This window comes from Parasteatoda tepidariorum, chromosome 3 (genome assembly GCF_043381705.1).
Source record: "Parasteatoda tepidariorum isolate YZ-2023 chromosome 3, CAS_Ptep_4.0, whole genome shotgun sequence".
NCBI classification, from domain to species: Eukaryota; Metazoa; Arthropoda; class Arachnida; order Araneae; family Theridiidae; genus Parasteatoda; species Parasteatoda tepidariorum.
The window spans coordinates 19,455,133-19,469,664 of NC_092206.1; the positions used below are offsets into that span (position 1 = coordinate 19,455,133).

A 14,532-nucleotide genomic window follows, 5' to 3' on the forward strand; every position below is an offset into this window, starting at 1 on the left:
ATATATAGATACATATATATATATATATATATATATATATATCATGCTGCTGTTTATAAGGGAAAACAAATATATTATTCTTCTTTCTTGCAAAGGGCTTCAACATGGGAAAAGCACGTACAGTAGTGTATTTTCAATTTTTCTCAATTTGCAGGATGTCCATAGTCTCATGTATTAAATCACATTTCTAAAGAGAGAAGGATACATAATTTTTTGTGAAACCTGATATCCTGCCGCAGAAATATTCTCAATAAAATATTTACTGAAAATCATACAGTTGCGTATTATTGAAAAAATTAAAATGTGTCTTTATTTTGCAAAGTAATCAACCATAGAAAGGGACTATATTTTAATTTTGTATATTTTCAATATTTCCAGTCCGTAATTTCAAGTTTTAAATCAAATATGAACAAAAGAGATCATACATGAATTTTTGGGAAACCTGAAATACTGCAACAGTAATGTTCTCAATAAAATATTGAATTGGTATTACCTAGTTGTGTATTATTGAAAAAACTGAAATAGCCTTCATTTTTACAAAGTGTTTTAACATAAAAAAGCTTATATTTTAATTTGATATATTTTCAATATTTGATATATTTTCAATAATTCCTATTTCCAGGTTTCCCCAGTCTCACGGTTTTAAATTAAATCTTAGAGAAACAGATTAAACCAAATTTTTTTTTTTGGGGGGGGGGGACTTTAAATCTTGCTACTGAAGTGTTCTCTATAAAATATTGAATAAATATTACATAGTTGTGTACTATCGAATAACATTCCGATTATATTCCTTTTTCAAATTGTTCTATTTAGGAAAGGCCTATATTTCAATTTGGTACATTTTCAATAATTCCAAATCCGTCGTGTTTAGTCCCATGCTTTAACCTACCCCTTCAATACCTCAGTACCTCACCGGAATACATTCATCGACATTTAAGTTTTCTGGAGATTCCAATGGAAGCAGAACGTGAAATTTATTTAGGAAAAATTCCACTCACACAGAAGTGATTTTCGAAAAATGACCACAAATCAATGTGCTCGAAACAGTAGGTAATTTTAAATATTATATAATTTAGTTATTCTGAGAATAAGTTTCGTTCTTCGGACTTGGTAGTTCTGTGATCTGTATTAATATTTTAAATTTACATTTACTTAATATTTAAAAATTATACAGTCAAGAACATACAGATCGACGTATGTGTACCTTGGTACGTATGGCGAAATGTATGACAGCGTAGTAGTCAAGTGAAATCTCATAGCATTATATGTATGTAATTTTATATCAATTTAATAATATTTTAAGCGTATTTTAATTACATAGAAATTAAATCAATTAATTGTATCGCATTGAGGTAGATACATACATTTTGCCCATGGGCTGCAATAGTGGCATAACTAAAAAAACACGCGTTTTGGACTAAGAACAGGTGTAAATATGAAAATAAACATTCTTTTCAGCAGCAGTACGTGCACAACTCCTAATTCAACTTAAAGGTTATCTTCGTTTAAGCAAACTGAAGCATTTCTTATGCATTTTGCTTAGCAATGAAAACTTTAAACCCACTTATCTCAAAACATGATTTTTTGAATTGCAGCTTCTATTGCAGCCCATGAGCGATTTAATAACTTCAACTTTTTGTGTTTTTTTTTCATAAATTTTACCAAGTATTAAACATTTTTTTCATAAATTAATGTTATCTAATTTTCAATAATTATTTCATTTGCAGGGTTTGCTTAATTAAAATAGTTTTGAAACTGAGATTCAATGCAGTATTGCATTGTACTTTAATAAAACTTCGTATTTTTTTTAAAAAAATTATTTACTTATTATAAATAATTACTTAATATATTGATCATTGTACTTAAATAGACCATAATATAACAATATGCATGTCTGTTCCCACTTGATGCAACTTGACATTCGACATATTTATATCCTTTTACTTAGTTAAAACCCGAGGTCCTCGCATGGGCACTAAGAACTACTAGCCCCCCAGTAGCATAATTCATATTTTTATTATCTTATTATGACTTATAGTAGTAAAATAGAAATTTGGAAGTATTTTTTTGCCATATTCCTTTGTACATCAGTAGTGAACAGGTCAAATCAAATCTGAGAAAAAGAAATTATACCCGATTTTTCTTGAAACATGAAATCTTGTTTAACAAAATTTATTTTAATTTATCAAATAGTTCATTATGATACAGAGCGCAAAAATTACCACCTTGAGTAGATTTTGATCTAATGATCTGTTCTTCAAATTCTAGAACTCAATCTTAATGGTCTGAAGGGGTGACCTAAAATATGCGAATTGATTAGTGCAGATGGTATGAAGTTACAAAATCAGACATAAAAACGTACTTTCTTTTAGTAAACGTATGCTTTTTTTCCCGACTGATTCAAGTTTTAATCTTAAGTATGGATAAGCCGCAATCTGTGAAATATAGTCCCAAAAGCTTGGTCAGGATAGCGATGAAACTTTGGAACTCTTAAAGCTAATTTTACTTTTTAAGCATCTCGAGAACTTTTTAAGCGATAGGAAAACTTTTTGCACGCAATTACAAATTTCGTTTATTCAAAGAAATACTCTTTAATAATTATTTATAATTTTTTTGATGCTTTATGGTCAAAAACATTTAAATTTTAAGGTAGAAAACTTTAACATATTTTTAAAGAATGTAATTTTAAATGGAAAACTACAAATTTTGAGCACAATTGGTAAAATGAGTTATAAAATTTAAAATCACTCAAATATTTAAAATTTGATAAAGATGTAAAAAAATTGTGTGCCATACAGTAGAAAATTTTTTGAACTATAATGAAACAAATTATTAAAAAATTCTAAATACTTTTTTGCATAGAATTACCTTTGGATAAAAATAAATTTATGATTGTGAGTAAAAATGTTTCGGTTCGCTCAAAGTATTCTCGAGATATGACGAAATACGCAAAAAGCAAAATTAACACTAAGGGTTCCAAATTTTCAACTGCCCTACTGATAGAATAATTAGAACCATATTCTCCTGGTTGCGACTACCCCACCCCTTATATTTTAAGAGTTCAGAAATTCGAATACGTCGAAAAAAAAGGAATGTTTATTCAAAGAAAGTACGTTTTTGTGTCTTGTGATTTCGTAACTCAAAACGTCGTCTGCTGTAATTAATTAATATATTTGAGACCAAGCAAACGAACCAATAAGATTGAGACCTGATGTGTAAAAATCCGATCATTAACTCAAATAGTCGATCAGGGTGATTTGTTTTTTATTTTCGCAATGCATTTTATTAAAAAAAAATTTTATTAATTTATTTATTTTTTTATTTATTTATTTTTTGTAACTCATGTCTTATGAACGCGGCGGAGAGTACCATTTTGTATATTTTCACCATTTCTCCGTTCACGATATAGTGATTAGCAACACTTTTTTCAAAGATAAACTTCTACAACAAACTGTTTCTCAGTATTGTTTCCAGATAAGTGCTTTAAAACTTTTTCATAATTCCGTTAACACCACAAAAAAAACAGATATTGTAATGATATAAATCGTTATGCCTTTTATTAAAAATCGCTCTTCTAGAAAGAAAATTAATAAAATCTCTTAACCTCTTAGTGCTCGAAGCCTTTCGATCTCTGATACATTGATTAAATAAAAAAATTAAACTCAAAAAATTGCGGAAAGTTCAGTTAATATCACGCATTAACTATACACACCTTAGCTTTAAACTACCAAACTCGTTTACCAAACTCATAAGCATTAAACGATCTTTTAATATCTTGCCAAATAAATTGCCTAAGGATTGAAATTAGTAGTGAAGTAAGGAAACTGAACCAAGAAACTTTCTAGAGTATTTTTTCATTAACTCAGTGAAAGAATTTGGTGGCAACTTAGCCTACGTTTATACACCTGGGGATTTCCCATCACCTATTAGTTTGCGTAAATTAGTTTCTGCGGTATTCAATACAGATACCTGGAAAAATCGTCTGAGAATTATACTGTGAGTAATAATTTAATCGTTTGCGTTTCCTGCAACAGGAATGTTACTTCTCAACTTTACTTTTTAATTTCACTAATTGCTGTATTTCTGATGGTAGGGGAAAAAACTAATACGCTATTTCGCATTTCGCTTGCATGCTCGCTTTGAATATAACATTAAGACATATTTGGGAGAGTAATTTATCATTTTGATATGGGAAAAAACTGAGATTTGGAAAAATGGGATTTTTTGTAAAAATGAACATTTACGAATGACGTGAGTTCGCGAGCTGATAAAATAATCCAGAAATCTTGTTGTTCTTAATTTTTATTTGTAGTGTTAAATGAATTAGTGGAAATGATTTAATTAGCAAAAAAGCAGCGTAAAGTTTTAATTTCCTTTTTCAGTTGTGTGTTTATCTAAATGTATTATGAAATATGATTTGGAAGAAGTTGGAAATTTAATTTTAAAGGCTGATATTATGTGAAAAAAGCGAATTGAAAAATTTTCGCATGACCTTAAAAATTCGTTTATCCGAAGATTGCAAAAATTAAATGTTGGCATACAATTATTATTTTTTACTTTTTTATTTAAGTTGAAAAAATTTTGAGTGGTAAGGTAGATAATTTCTTACATCATTTCAAAGTATGTAAATAAATTTTTATTGCAGAATACAAAATTTGAGCAAAAATCGTCAGATACTTCCTGAGAAATAGAATTTTAAGGATGTTATCAATTTTCAGTTTATTTTATATTTTGCCAAGTAAAAATTAGATATTTTAAAATGATGTAAAAAAAACTGTGTGTATACAGTTAAACATTTCCTCGACTATTATTAAATAAAATAATAAACATAAAAAATATATAGTAAAATTCATTTTTTGCATAGAATGTTCTTTGGGTAAACGAATTTTATAAGTGTGTACAAAATGTTTTAATTCGTTAAAAAAGTTCTCGAGATATGACGAAATACGCAACTTCAAACTTTGAGCCTGTCTCTTGATCAATCGATGGGGACCATACTTCCAAGATTACGGCTACCACCTATATTTTGGGAAACAGAAATCTGAATCCGTTGGAAAAAAAGGCTATGTTTATTCAGACAAAGTACGTTTTTGTGCCTGATTTCGCAACTTAAAATATCGTCTGTACTAATTATTTAGCATAATTGAGGTCACCCCCACGAACCATTAAAAATGATTCTTAGATTTTTTTTTTCTTTTTTTTTTTTGCTCACTATACATTTTTACAATTTTCTGATTGAGAATTCTTTTCTCGTTTGGACAACGAAAAACTGAAACAAAATGTGATATAACTTGAGATAAATAGAAAGGTAAAAAGTGAATAGTTCATACCGACAAACAAAGAGGTTCTATAATAAATATGCTTTAATTATACTTCTGCAAGATCGATGATAATAATTTCATGCTCCGTTATTGTTATTCATTGAAAATTGAGCATTAGTGCTTCAGTTGTCAGAAATTTGTAAAGATTACTTGTTTTTTTAAAAGCATAATTATCGTTTTGTATCTGCAAGTTTTCCTATTGTATGTCATTTAATTTATTTAAAAAAAATTTTCTAAGCTTAGCATTGATTACAAAGTTTGATTTTTAAAAGTTGAATTAGTTTTAAAGTTCATAAATATTAATTTAAATTCTTAATATTTTGTGCAAGAACGCAGTTCAAATAGGTTTAACTTAGTGAGAGAGCAAGGTTTACAAAGGCTGCGTAGCCAACTTCGGAAGTTGGAGCACGTCATCGAACGGGGATGACTAGTTTTTTATTTTTTTTATTTGTTTAGATAGAATTATTGGCTGTAACAAATTTCTAAATCATTTCATTATTGCTCTATGGGCAAAATCATTTCTTTTCCTTTGGCCCAATTTCCCTCAAAATTGGTAAAAGTACCCTCTAGTACAGAAATTTTGCTCCGTCTGAATACCCTGAGAGTGAAAAATAAAAATGCAAAACCATGTCAGACGTTAGAAGCTATTAAACAATAACCACTTGGATCTCATTGTTTTTTTTTAAAAAATAATATAAAAGCAGAGATAAATATGGCAAAACTAATAACCTCCCATGTTTCTCTGACATTTTAGCTGATTGATGAGAAAAAATATATACATAAATTTTCTATAACAATGTGTTGTTTGGTTTTTGTGTTAAGAGACTATTACGTGCTGACATTTTGACCTTGTAAAATTATTCAATTAATTATCTAACGCATTTATAACTGTTTTCAAAGATGTTGTTAATCTTCTGTTTATTGTTCTGTTACCTAGTAAATATTCTGAAAATTAATTAAGTACCTATCTAGAGACAATATTAAGAAAAGGTTTCCTTGTTGAATGTAGTCTGGAAAAAGTGTCCATTATCACTATACTGCACTAGAATCTTCAATTTATTGTAAAAACAATGAGTGATTCGATTATTTTTTTAAACTAATATCGTCGAAATGATATCGAATCGAATAGAGCTTGACATTGCTTATATGGAGCCAATTTAAAATATGGGCACAGCACAAAATACGCGTTTTAAAGATAGACTACGGAACAAAATGCGAGTTTAAAAAATGGACAAAGCACAAAAGTCCTGTTTGAAGGATAGAATGCAGAACAAAATGCTAATTTAAAAAACGAACATAGCGCAAAAGGCATGTCTGATAGATAGAATACAGAGCAAAATGCGAGTCTAAAAAACAACATAGCACAAAATTCTTGTTTGAAAGATAGAATACAGAACAAAATACGAGTTTATGAAATGGACATAAAACAAAATGAACTCAGAACAAAATGCGTGTTTAAACTAAGGGACACGGTACAAAATGCGTGCGCAAAAAAGTTGACAACAAAAAATATTCCTGTGATAGTTAAGAAATTTCAACAGCTAATCCAAATTAACTTGGAATTTCGTTTTCTTTTTTATAAACAGTGCCATAATCGATACAGAGCGAAATCTCGCATATAGGGATTAAGGTGGCTTTATTTCGAGCTGCTTCCGTTTTTTTTTTTTTTACAAACACGCATTTCCAGATGCGCTCATTTTCTCTGTCACGCATTTTGTTATATGCACGAGAAGAAAAAAAACTCACCCACAAAAAATTAATATTTATAAATTTCTAATGTAATGTGCTCATGTACTAATTTTAATTGTTGGAACATTGTTTCTTCTGTTTAAACAAATCCCATTAGACAGCGAGAGTGGGCGTTAAACATACCCCATCAAACTTCATTACTATTCCCTTGTAGGAGTTCATCATCTTTCTCCCAACTATATTAAGGGGGCGGATGAACTATGAGCTACATGATGTGCTCGAATGGAGTAAAATAACGGTAGCAGGTGGGAGTTATAACATTTAAAATTATCCATGATGAAGTTGGAATTGTAAAAAAGGAAATAAGATAATATTTCTAAAAACATTGTTCTTGTTTCAAGTTTTGCTCAAAAACCCAAAAAAAGAAATGAATGAAACAGTTCTATAGCTAAGGAGGTTTTCCGTTAAAGTTGTTTTAAGTTACTTAAAATGTCTTTTTTTTTAAAATTCATTTTTTATCAGAGTTACAGAAACTTTGATAGATTCAATATGCAACAAAGTTTTTCACATATACTTAAAAATCAGAAAAGCTTTAAAAATAAACAAAAAACCGAAGACAAAGTGAAAAATAAGTTTCACCATTTTGAAATGTTCTCTTCATTATGGTCACTTAAATCTTTAATGGAGTTCTGTGACTGATGATAATAAGAGTTTCAATCGTTTCTTGATTGTTACAAGCAGCATTTTCATCAATCCGAACTCCAACCGCTTTCTGATAAATTAAAGTGCTTAAATCTCATCTGGAGCGCTATGTCTAACAGAAATATAAATTTCAACTGCTTCTGGACCGCCACACGTAGTATTTTCCTTAATCAAACTTCAACCACTTTCTAATTAATTAAAATGCTTCATCTGAAGCTCTAGGTCAAATATGTACATAAACTGCAACCGTTTCTCGACTGCTACAAGCAGCATTTTCATCAATCACAATTTTAACCACTTTTCGACTAACTATAGTGCTTAAATCTAATCTAGATCTCTTTCAAATTATGATCGTTTTTCGACCACTACAAGCACAATTTTTGTTAATTAAAATTCCAACCTCTTTCTGACTAATTATAGTGCTTAAATCTTATCTGGATCTCTCTTAAAATCAGATCGCTTTTTAGCCACTACAAACACAATTCTTTAATTAAAATTCCAACCCCTTTCCGACTAATTAGAGTGCTTAAACGACATCTGGGCTTTGTCTCATAGAAACATACGTTTCAGTTGTTTCCTGAGTGTCACAAACACAATTTTCGTCAATCCGAATTCCAATTACTTTCTAACTAATTTAGATTGAATCTTTCCTGCATTTCGTCTGATAGAAATATGAGTTTCACTTTTTGCACCCTCTAGCTGTTTCCCGCGTGGAAGTACTTTGATTTGAATTTTAACTATTTTCAAGGATAGTCGTCGATATTGTTCAAGCTCTTTATATGTTGAATTTTAGTAATAATTTAAAATTTTAAAACCTGCTGTTAAGCCATATGAAGCCCGGTGGCTTCGCGCTCCCGTGCCACAGGTCCTGGGTTCGATCCTCGGGTCGGGCACGGTTGACTCAGCCATTCATCCCTTCCGTGGGTCGATAAAGAGTACCAAATGCTTGGGAGCTAAACACAGGAGGGGGTTTCGCTTTCGGCTGACCACCTAACCGGAACATCTCCTCCTGCACCCCAGGGCCCAAGGTCAAGAAGACTGAGATGGGCACAGTTGACCCTCTTAAGTTTTATTTACTGTGCATAAGCTAGTATATAAGCAAGTATATAGAACTCATAAAATAAGTTTAAAATATGAAGAAAACATGGAAAATAATAAAGATTAGGAAAGAGAAGAAGAAAAATTATTAAAATAAAATATTTTTAAAAAATATTTTTTAAAAATATTTTAAGAAAAATGTAATTAAAAAAATTTAGATAATTTATATTGTGTCATTAGTTTTCGAAACCCTATTTTCGATTAGATTAAATTTCTTAATATTTTTTAAAACTTAAAAAAATTGTTTCCATTAAAAGATTTTAACACAATTAAAAGCTTTTAATTTTAATGATATTAGCAAAAATTTAGGAAGAATAAATATAGATCCAATTATGAATGTCACTGTGAAGAAGAGAAATATTTTGATTTTGTTGATGAGCATCGTAAACATATTATTGCAAGTAATTTAAATATTACAGAAAACTTAGAAATTTCATGATAAAAGACACAAAATTTTAAGCCCACTTACCATATATCAATTGATAAAATTCTAAAATACTTTCTTAATGATCTCAATAATTTTTGTTTAAAGATGTCAAATAAACTCTCTTTACCATTAGGTATGTTAGCAGAATGGAAATGGGCTGTTTATTACTGCTTTGAAAATTTTGTTTTCAATAAGGAAAGTTTAAATAACAGTAACAATTCAATGAATTTTTCTAAAATTGATCGATCAATTAAGCAACTATTATTAACTGTTATTATTATTAACTGCAACTATTATTAACTGTTATTACCCCCATAGACAAAGCTAACAATAATTATGCAATCTTCTGCAAAAAAAATTCCATCTTGAACTTTTAAATAAAGAGTTAAAAAATTTTAAAAATTTTAAACTTAGTAATTTAAATATTAATATTGTCAATAAAAAAAAATTTAGCCTTATATAAGAAGTTAAAATTCAAAATTAGCATTATATAATTTCCTTACTCAATCATCAGTCCAAAATTTCATAAAAGTCCTATAAAATTCCAAATGATCACATGTGGGTCTAATACTCACCTAACTAAACCTGGCACCATTTTCTCTAACTACTTAAATAAAATAGTTAACAATGTTACTGAAGAAAGTTTTATTTGGATTATCACTAATAATCAACCGATTTTAGAATTTATTAAACAAAATAAAATTAATTCTATCGCGACTTTTGATTTCCGGAATCTCTTCAATAGCCTTATCCTTTCTAAACTAAAAGATGTTCTTTTGAGTTATTACTATGACTTTAAAGATATCCTTAATTGCGATTATGATTATTGGAAAATTCTAATTAATTTTTGTCTTTTTAATAATTATTTTTCCAATGGAAAACACATTTTTATTCAAATTTGTGGAATACCACAAGGATCTAATTTTTTTTTATCTCTCTTAGGTAACTCATTTTTACACTATTATGAAAAGAATTATACTCTTAATATTAACTCTGTTTATAGAGTTATTGATGATTGAAAACTTCATCTTTAATTTTCAAGATTATACAATTTTGCTAAATAATATTTAACCCGAAAAATTAATCTTGCTTCTTATTCATGATAATAATATTAATTTAAATTTTTTGGATTTAGGAATTAAAAAAGAAGAAAATATCTACAATCTACAATCTTTCAGTTTTAATATAAATAAACTAATCACTTAAAATTCTAATTCTTCTAAAAACATTTATTTAAATACCATTTTTAATCAAATGAATAGAATTAAATTAATATATATAATAATGTTTATTTATCCAAATAACAAATCGACAAACTCTTTCGAAATTTGATTAAAGAAAACAATGGACGCCCAACTAATGTATTTTTAAGTTCGATATAAAATCATTGAGTTACTTGATATTATTATTAATAAATTTATTAAACATTTCTTGTAAATAAATTTATATTTCTGCAAACCAGGCAAATCATATTTCTTTTTTTAAAACAAATGTTTTTTTTTTTAAATTATTAAAGTTGTAAAAATTAAATATCAACCTTATTAATTATAAGCTTTAAATTATCCAATATAATATTTTAACCTTGCTAACTTGCGACTACTAAGGTTCAATTCCGTAGCCTTGTAATTTTGAATCCAATCCAGAAGGCGAGGGAACTTTTGGATCAAGTATTGGGAGAAATTCGCCTTCGTGGAAGACTTTTTTGATGGAACAAACCCGCATTTGCGTTACATGGAGAAGCAAACCATAAAGGCCTCCCACGGTTAGCCTGATGACAAAGGACTCTGATCCATCTACCACTGAGGATATTTTTCGTCAGCACTGTAATCAGTGGGAACCGACAGCGGAATTATTATCGACCAGCCATCACTGAGATTCGAACCTGGTTACCCTCATTGAAAGGAGAGAGCTCTATCCCCTGAGCCACCACGCCTCGAGGTAAATTTATTAATTCATAATTTATTATCAAGCTAAATTCTGTCTAAAACTTTAAGGATTAAGCAGCTTGATGTTAAAACAAGGTAAGTCTGAATTCCCAAATTGTTGGTTAAAGTCATATAAAAATAAATAAATAATAATAAACATAGATGCACAAAGTAGAAAAAAACATTCTCATTTTTATTAACATTTTTATCTACTAAGTGCATTCTTTATATTTAATAATTCAAGTAGATGCAAGTGTAATTTTTGTTAGATAATTAACGAAATTTTGGTACAATAATCATTGATCAATACAAATAAAATTGAAGAATTAATTTATGATCATTTCTTTTTGTGCTAAACTATTCAAATATTTTAAACTGAATATATAAGATAATACGAAAAATTATGTTAAAAGTAAAAGCATAAAAAGGAATTTTTTAAAAAAAATTTCCAAATTTCTAGAATAAGAAATTAAAAACATGTAAACGTATTTAAGTTAAACCTTCAACAAAATTATAGCTTATATCCAATTATTTATTTCAAAAGTCAGTTTCCGTTTCCTAACTAGGCATTTAAATTATAGAAATTAACGAAATTGCCACTGATAACAACGAAGTAAACTTAAAGAAATACTCAATTGTTTATTTTTGTGTCAAATTATTTAAATTTAGAATTAAAAGTATAAATTTTTGCTGATAAAAAAGTGCAATAATTATTTTTATTTTATATTATCAATTTAACTTTTCGATACAAATGTCTTGCATCTAAAACTATATCAATTAAAATTTGAAATTAAGTACTAGATACAGAAACCCAAATCCAAATTAAAATTATTGCCTATAACCAACTTCAAAAGTCTGTTTTAGCTTCTTAAAACAGGTTTTCCCTATTAAAAAATAAACCTGAAGTAATATTTTAAAACTATTTATTCATTTTTCAATTATATTTGTATTAAATTATCTAAATATTTTAATTTAAGAATGCAAAGTTTACGTAAACAAAAATAAATCTAATGTTACTTTTTTGAAAGTTTAAAACACAAAGTTTTTAGGATAAAAAATAAAAAATAATGTCATTTAAATGCTAGTAATAAAAACCTAAAACCAAATTAAAATTATTGTTGTTATCCAGTAATTTGCTTGAAAATCTAATGTCATAAAATGTATTTATTTTTAAATAACATCATCGTCCAGAAAATACATCAACAGATTGAACTAATTAACAACAGATAATGCATTGATGTAATGAAAGAATAAGATTAGATAAGATAGTAACTGACCTTTGACATTATTGTCAGCATCTGCATGAGGTGCTGTCGGACCCAGGACCGTCCTGTTTTCGGCAGAAAGTAGTGTCCATGCTTCGGACCAGGACCACCCACATTCCTTGTCCGGAAACTCACAGTCAAACGCCATGGAACCCCCCGTGGCCACCCCAAGGAGCAACAGCACCAGGATCCGGCCGGGCGCCACGGCCATGGTCCGGTGGGTAAATGGCCAATAAAGTCAAACTGGTCAATCCGGCTGAGCACCTCAAAGTAGTTGAGTCAAAATATCAAAAAGGAAACTTCAATCTTTAGTTCCAGATTCATAAAGTAGAGATGCAATAACAACCATGATCCTTCGCCATCTCCACATCTTTTTTAGGGTGATGTCAGTTCGTATCCATGGTAACGGGACCGAGGATAGGATGGTGAGGAGTAAAACATACACGCACTGAGTAATTTCTAATGGTTGATGATGCTTTTTGCCTCGAAGGTATAGAGGAGATGCTTAGGGTGCATGCAAAAAGGATGCCCGGGAGCAAAAGATCGACTGCGGCTAATCATCTGCGAACTTCCAGAGGATGTTTGCGAGGCAGTGAAAACATTCCTTTGCAGCTCTCGGTATCCGATGCTCCAAAAGAGTGTTGAGGTATTGCGTTGCGCCGGCGATAGAGGGCGCTGCAGCTGTTTCAGGCTCAATGCCAAATGGGAATGAGAAATTTGACAAGTTTTCTCTCTATGCATAGAGCTTTTTTGGAGTGATGGCTAATAACTCACAGCTTTTTTTTTTCTTCTTCCGTTCTCGCTGAATTTTTAGTTGGTCGTAAATAAAAGGGGATTAATAAAGTAATTATTGATTTTTGTTGTTCAACTTCGCCTTTGAAAAACCACTTCGACTTTATGTTGCTTTTAATCTCTTTATTATTTATCTCTCTTATTTTTTATCTTTTTTATATCTTATTTTTGCAAATAATTTTTCTCAAAATTTTATGCTTAGTTTATTTGATTACTCGCGTTAAGCAGCAGATCAATTTAACAAATCCTTACTTTGTAGCATTGTAGTTTTGGGCTCCACTCAGAAGACAGAGAAACTTCAAAGCGGAGAATTTAATTATTTATTTGTTACGGACATTGAACAGTCGATCAACATCGTATTTTCCACAAGTAATATTCGACTTCCCTTACAAATTTGAGCCCAGTCCAGGAAAAAAAAAATCTGCCGGCTCAAGTATTGAAACAAACTCACCTTCGTGAAGAACGTTTTTAGGAAACTAACATACATTTGCGTTCACAGCGAGAGAAAAATTACAGAAACTTCTGTTACGTTTTACCCTTTGATCTATTACTACTTAGGGGTATTTTAATTCAGCACTGTGGTCAGTGCTCGCTGAAAGTAATACATGAATTGATGACCAGCTATTACTATGATTCGAACCTCAGTCGATCGCTTAATTGGTAGGGAAGTACTGTATTCCCTGAGGCATACATGCTCTAGTCATGTATTTCATTATTTTTTTAATTTACTACCGGGGTTGAACAGCGTTCAAATTCTGAGTTTACGACTATCAATGTTTAACTCCGTAGTTTTGTAATTTTGAAACCAACCCAGTAAACAGAACTCCCCTGGATCGAACATTGGAACAAAACACATTCGAAGAGGACTTTTTGATGGAATTCACCCGCATTTCGTTACATGCAGAAGAAAAACAGAAAAACCTCCTGCGGTTAACCCGACGCAAGGGGATTCTAATTTTAACATTGAGAATATTTTACTTCAGTTCTGTAAGAGCCCGGAGCAGAATTCGTATCAGCGAGCCACCGCTGGGATTCGAACTTCTGTCACCTCATTTGAAGGCGAATGCTCTATCCCTTGAGCTACCGTGACTTTCAAGTCAAGTATTTTATTTTATTTTATAATCGAAGTTGAACAGCCGACTCAATTCTTAATTTACGACTAGGAATTTATAACTCCGTAACCGTGCAAAACCGTGCCTACTCAAAAGACGAGGGAACTCCTGGATCAATCATTGGGACAAAGTAGCCTTCGTGGAGGACTCGAGTCATTATGATTTTCTCGTATTTTTAAAATAAATAATTGCGCTTTTAAT

General features: G+C 29.9%; 1 protein-coding gene across 1 annotated transcript in view; it reads right to left on the reverse strand.

Annotated features, from left to right (window-relative positions):
* Positions 1 to 13,137, reverse strand: part of LOC107456001 (leukocyte tyrosine kinase receptor) — a 219,144-nt gene extending 206,007 nt beyond the window's left edge. The window contains exon 1 of the mRNA XM_071178398.1: positions 12,440 to 13,137. Within this exon, the coding sequence (XP_071034499.1) occupies positions 12,440 to 12,638 (199 nt within the window). The 5' untranslated portion in view covers positions 12,639 to 13,137. The remainder of the gene's footprint in view (positions 1 to 12,439) is intronic.
* Between the last annotated feature and the right edge of the window lie 1,395 nt (positions 13,138 to 14,532).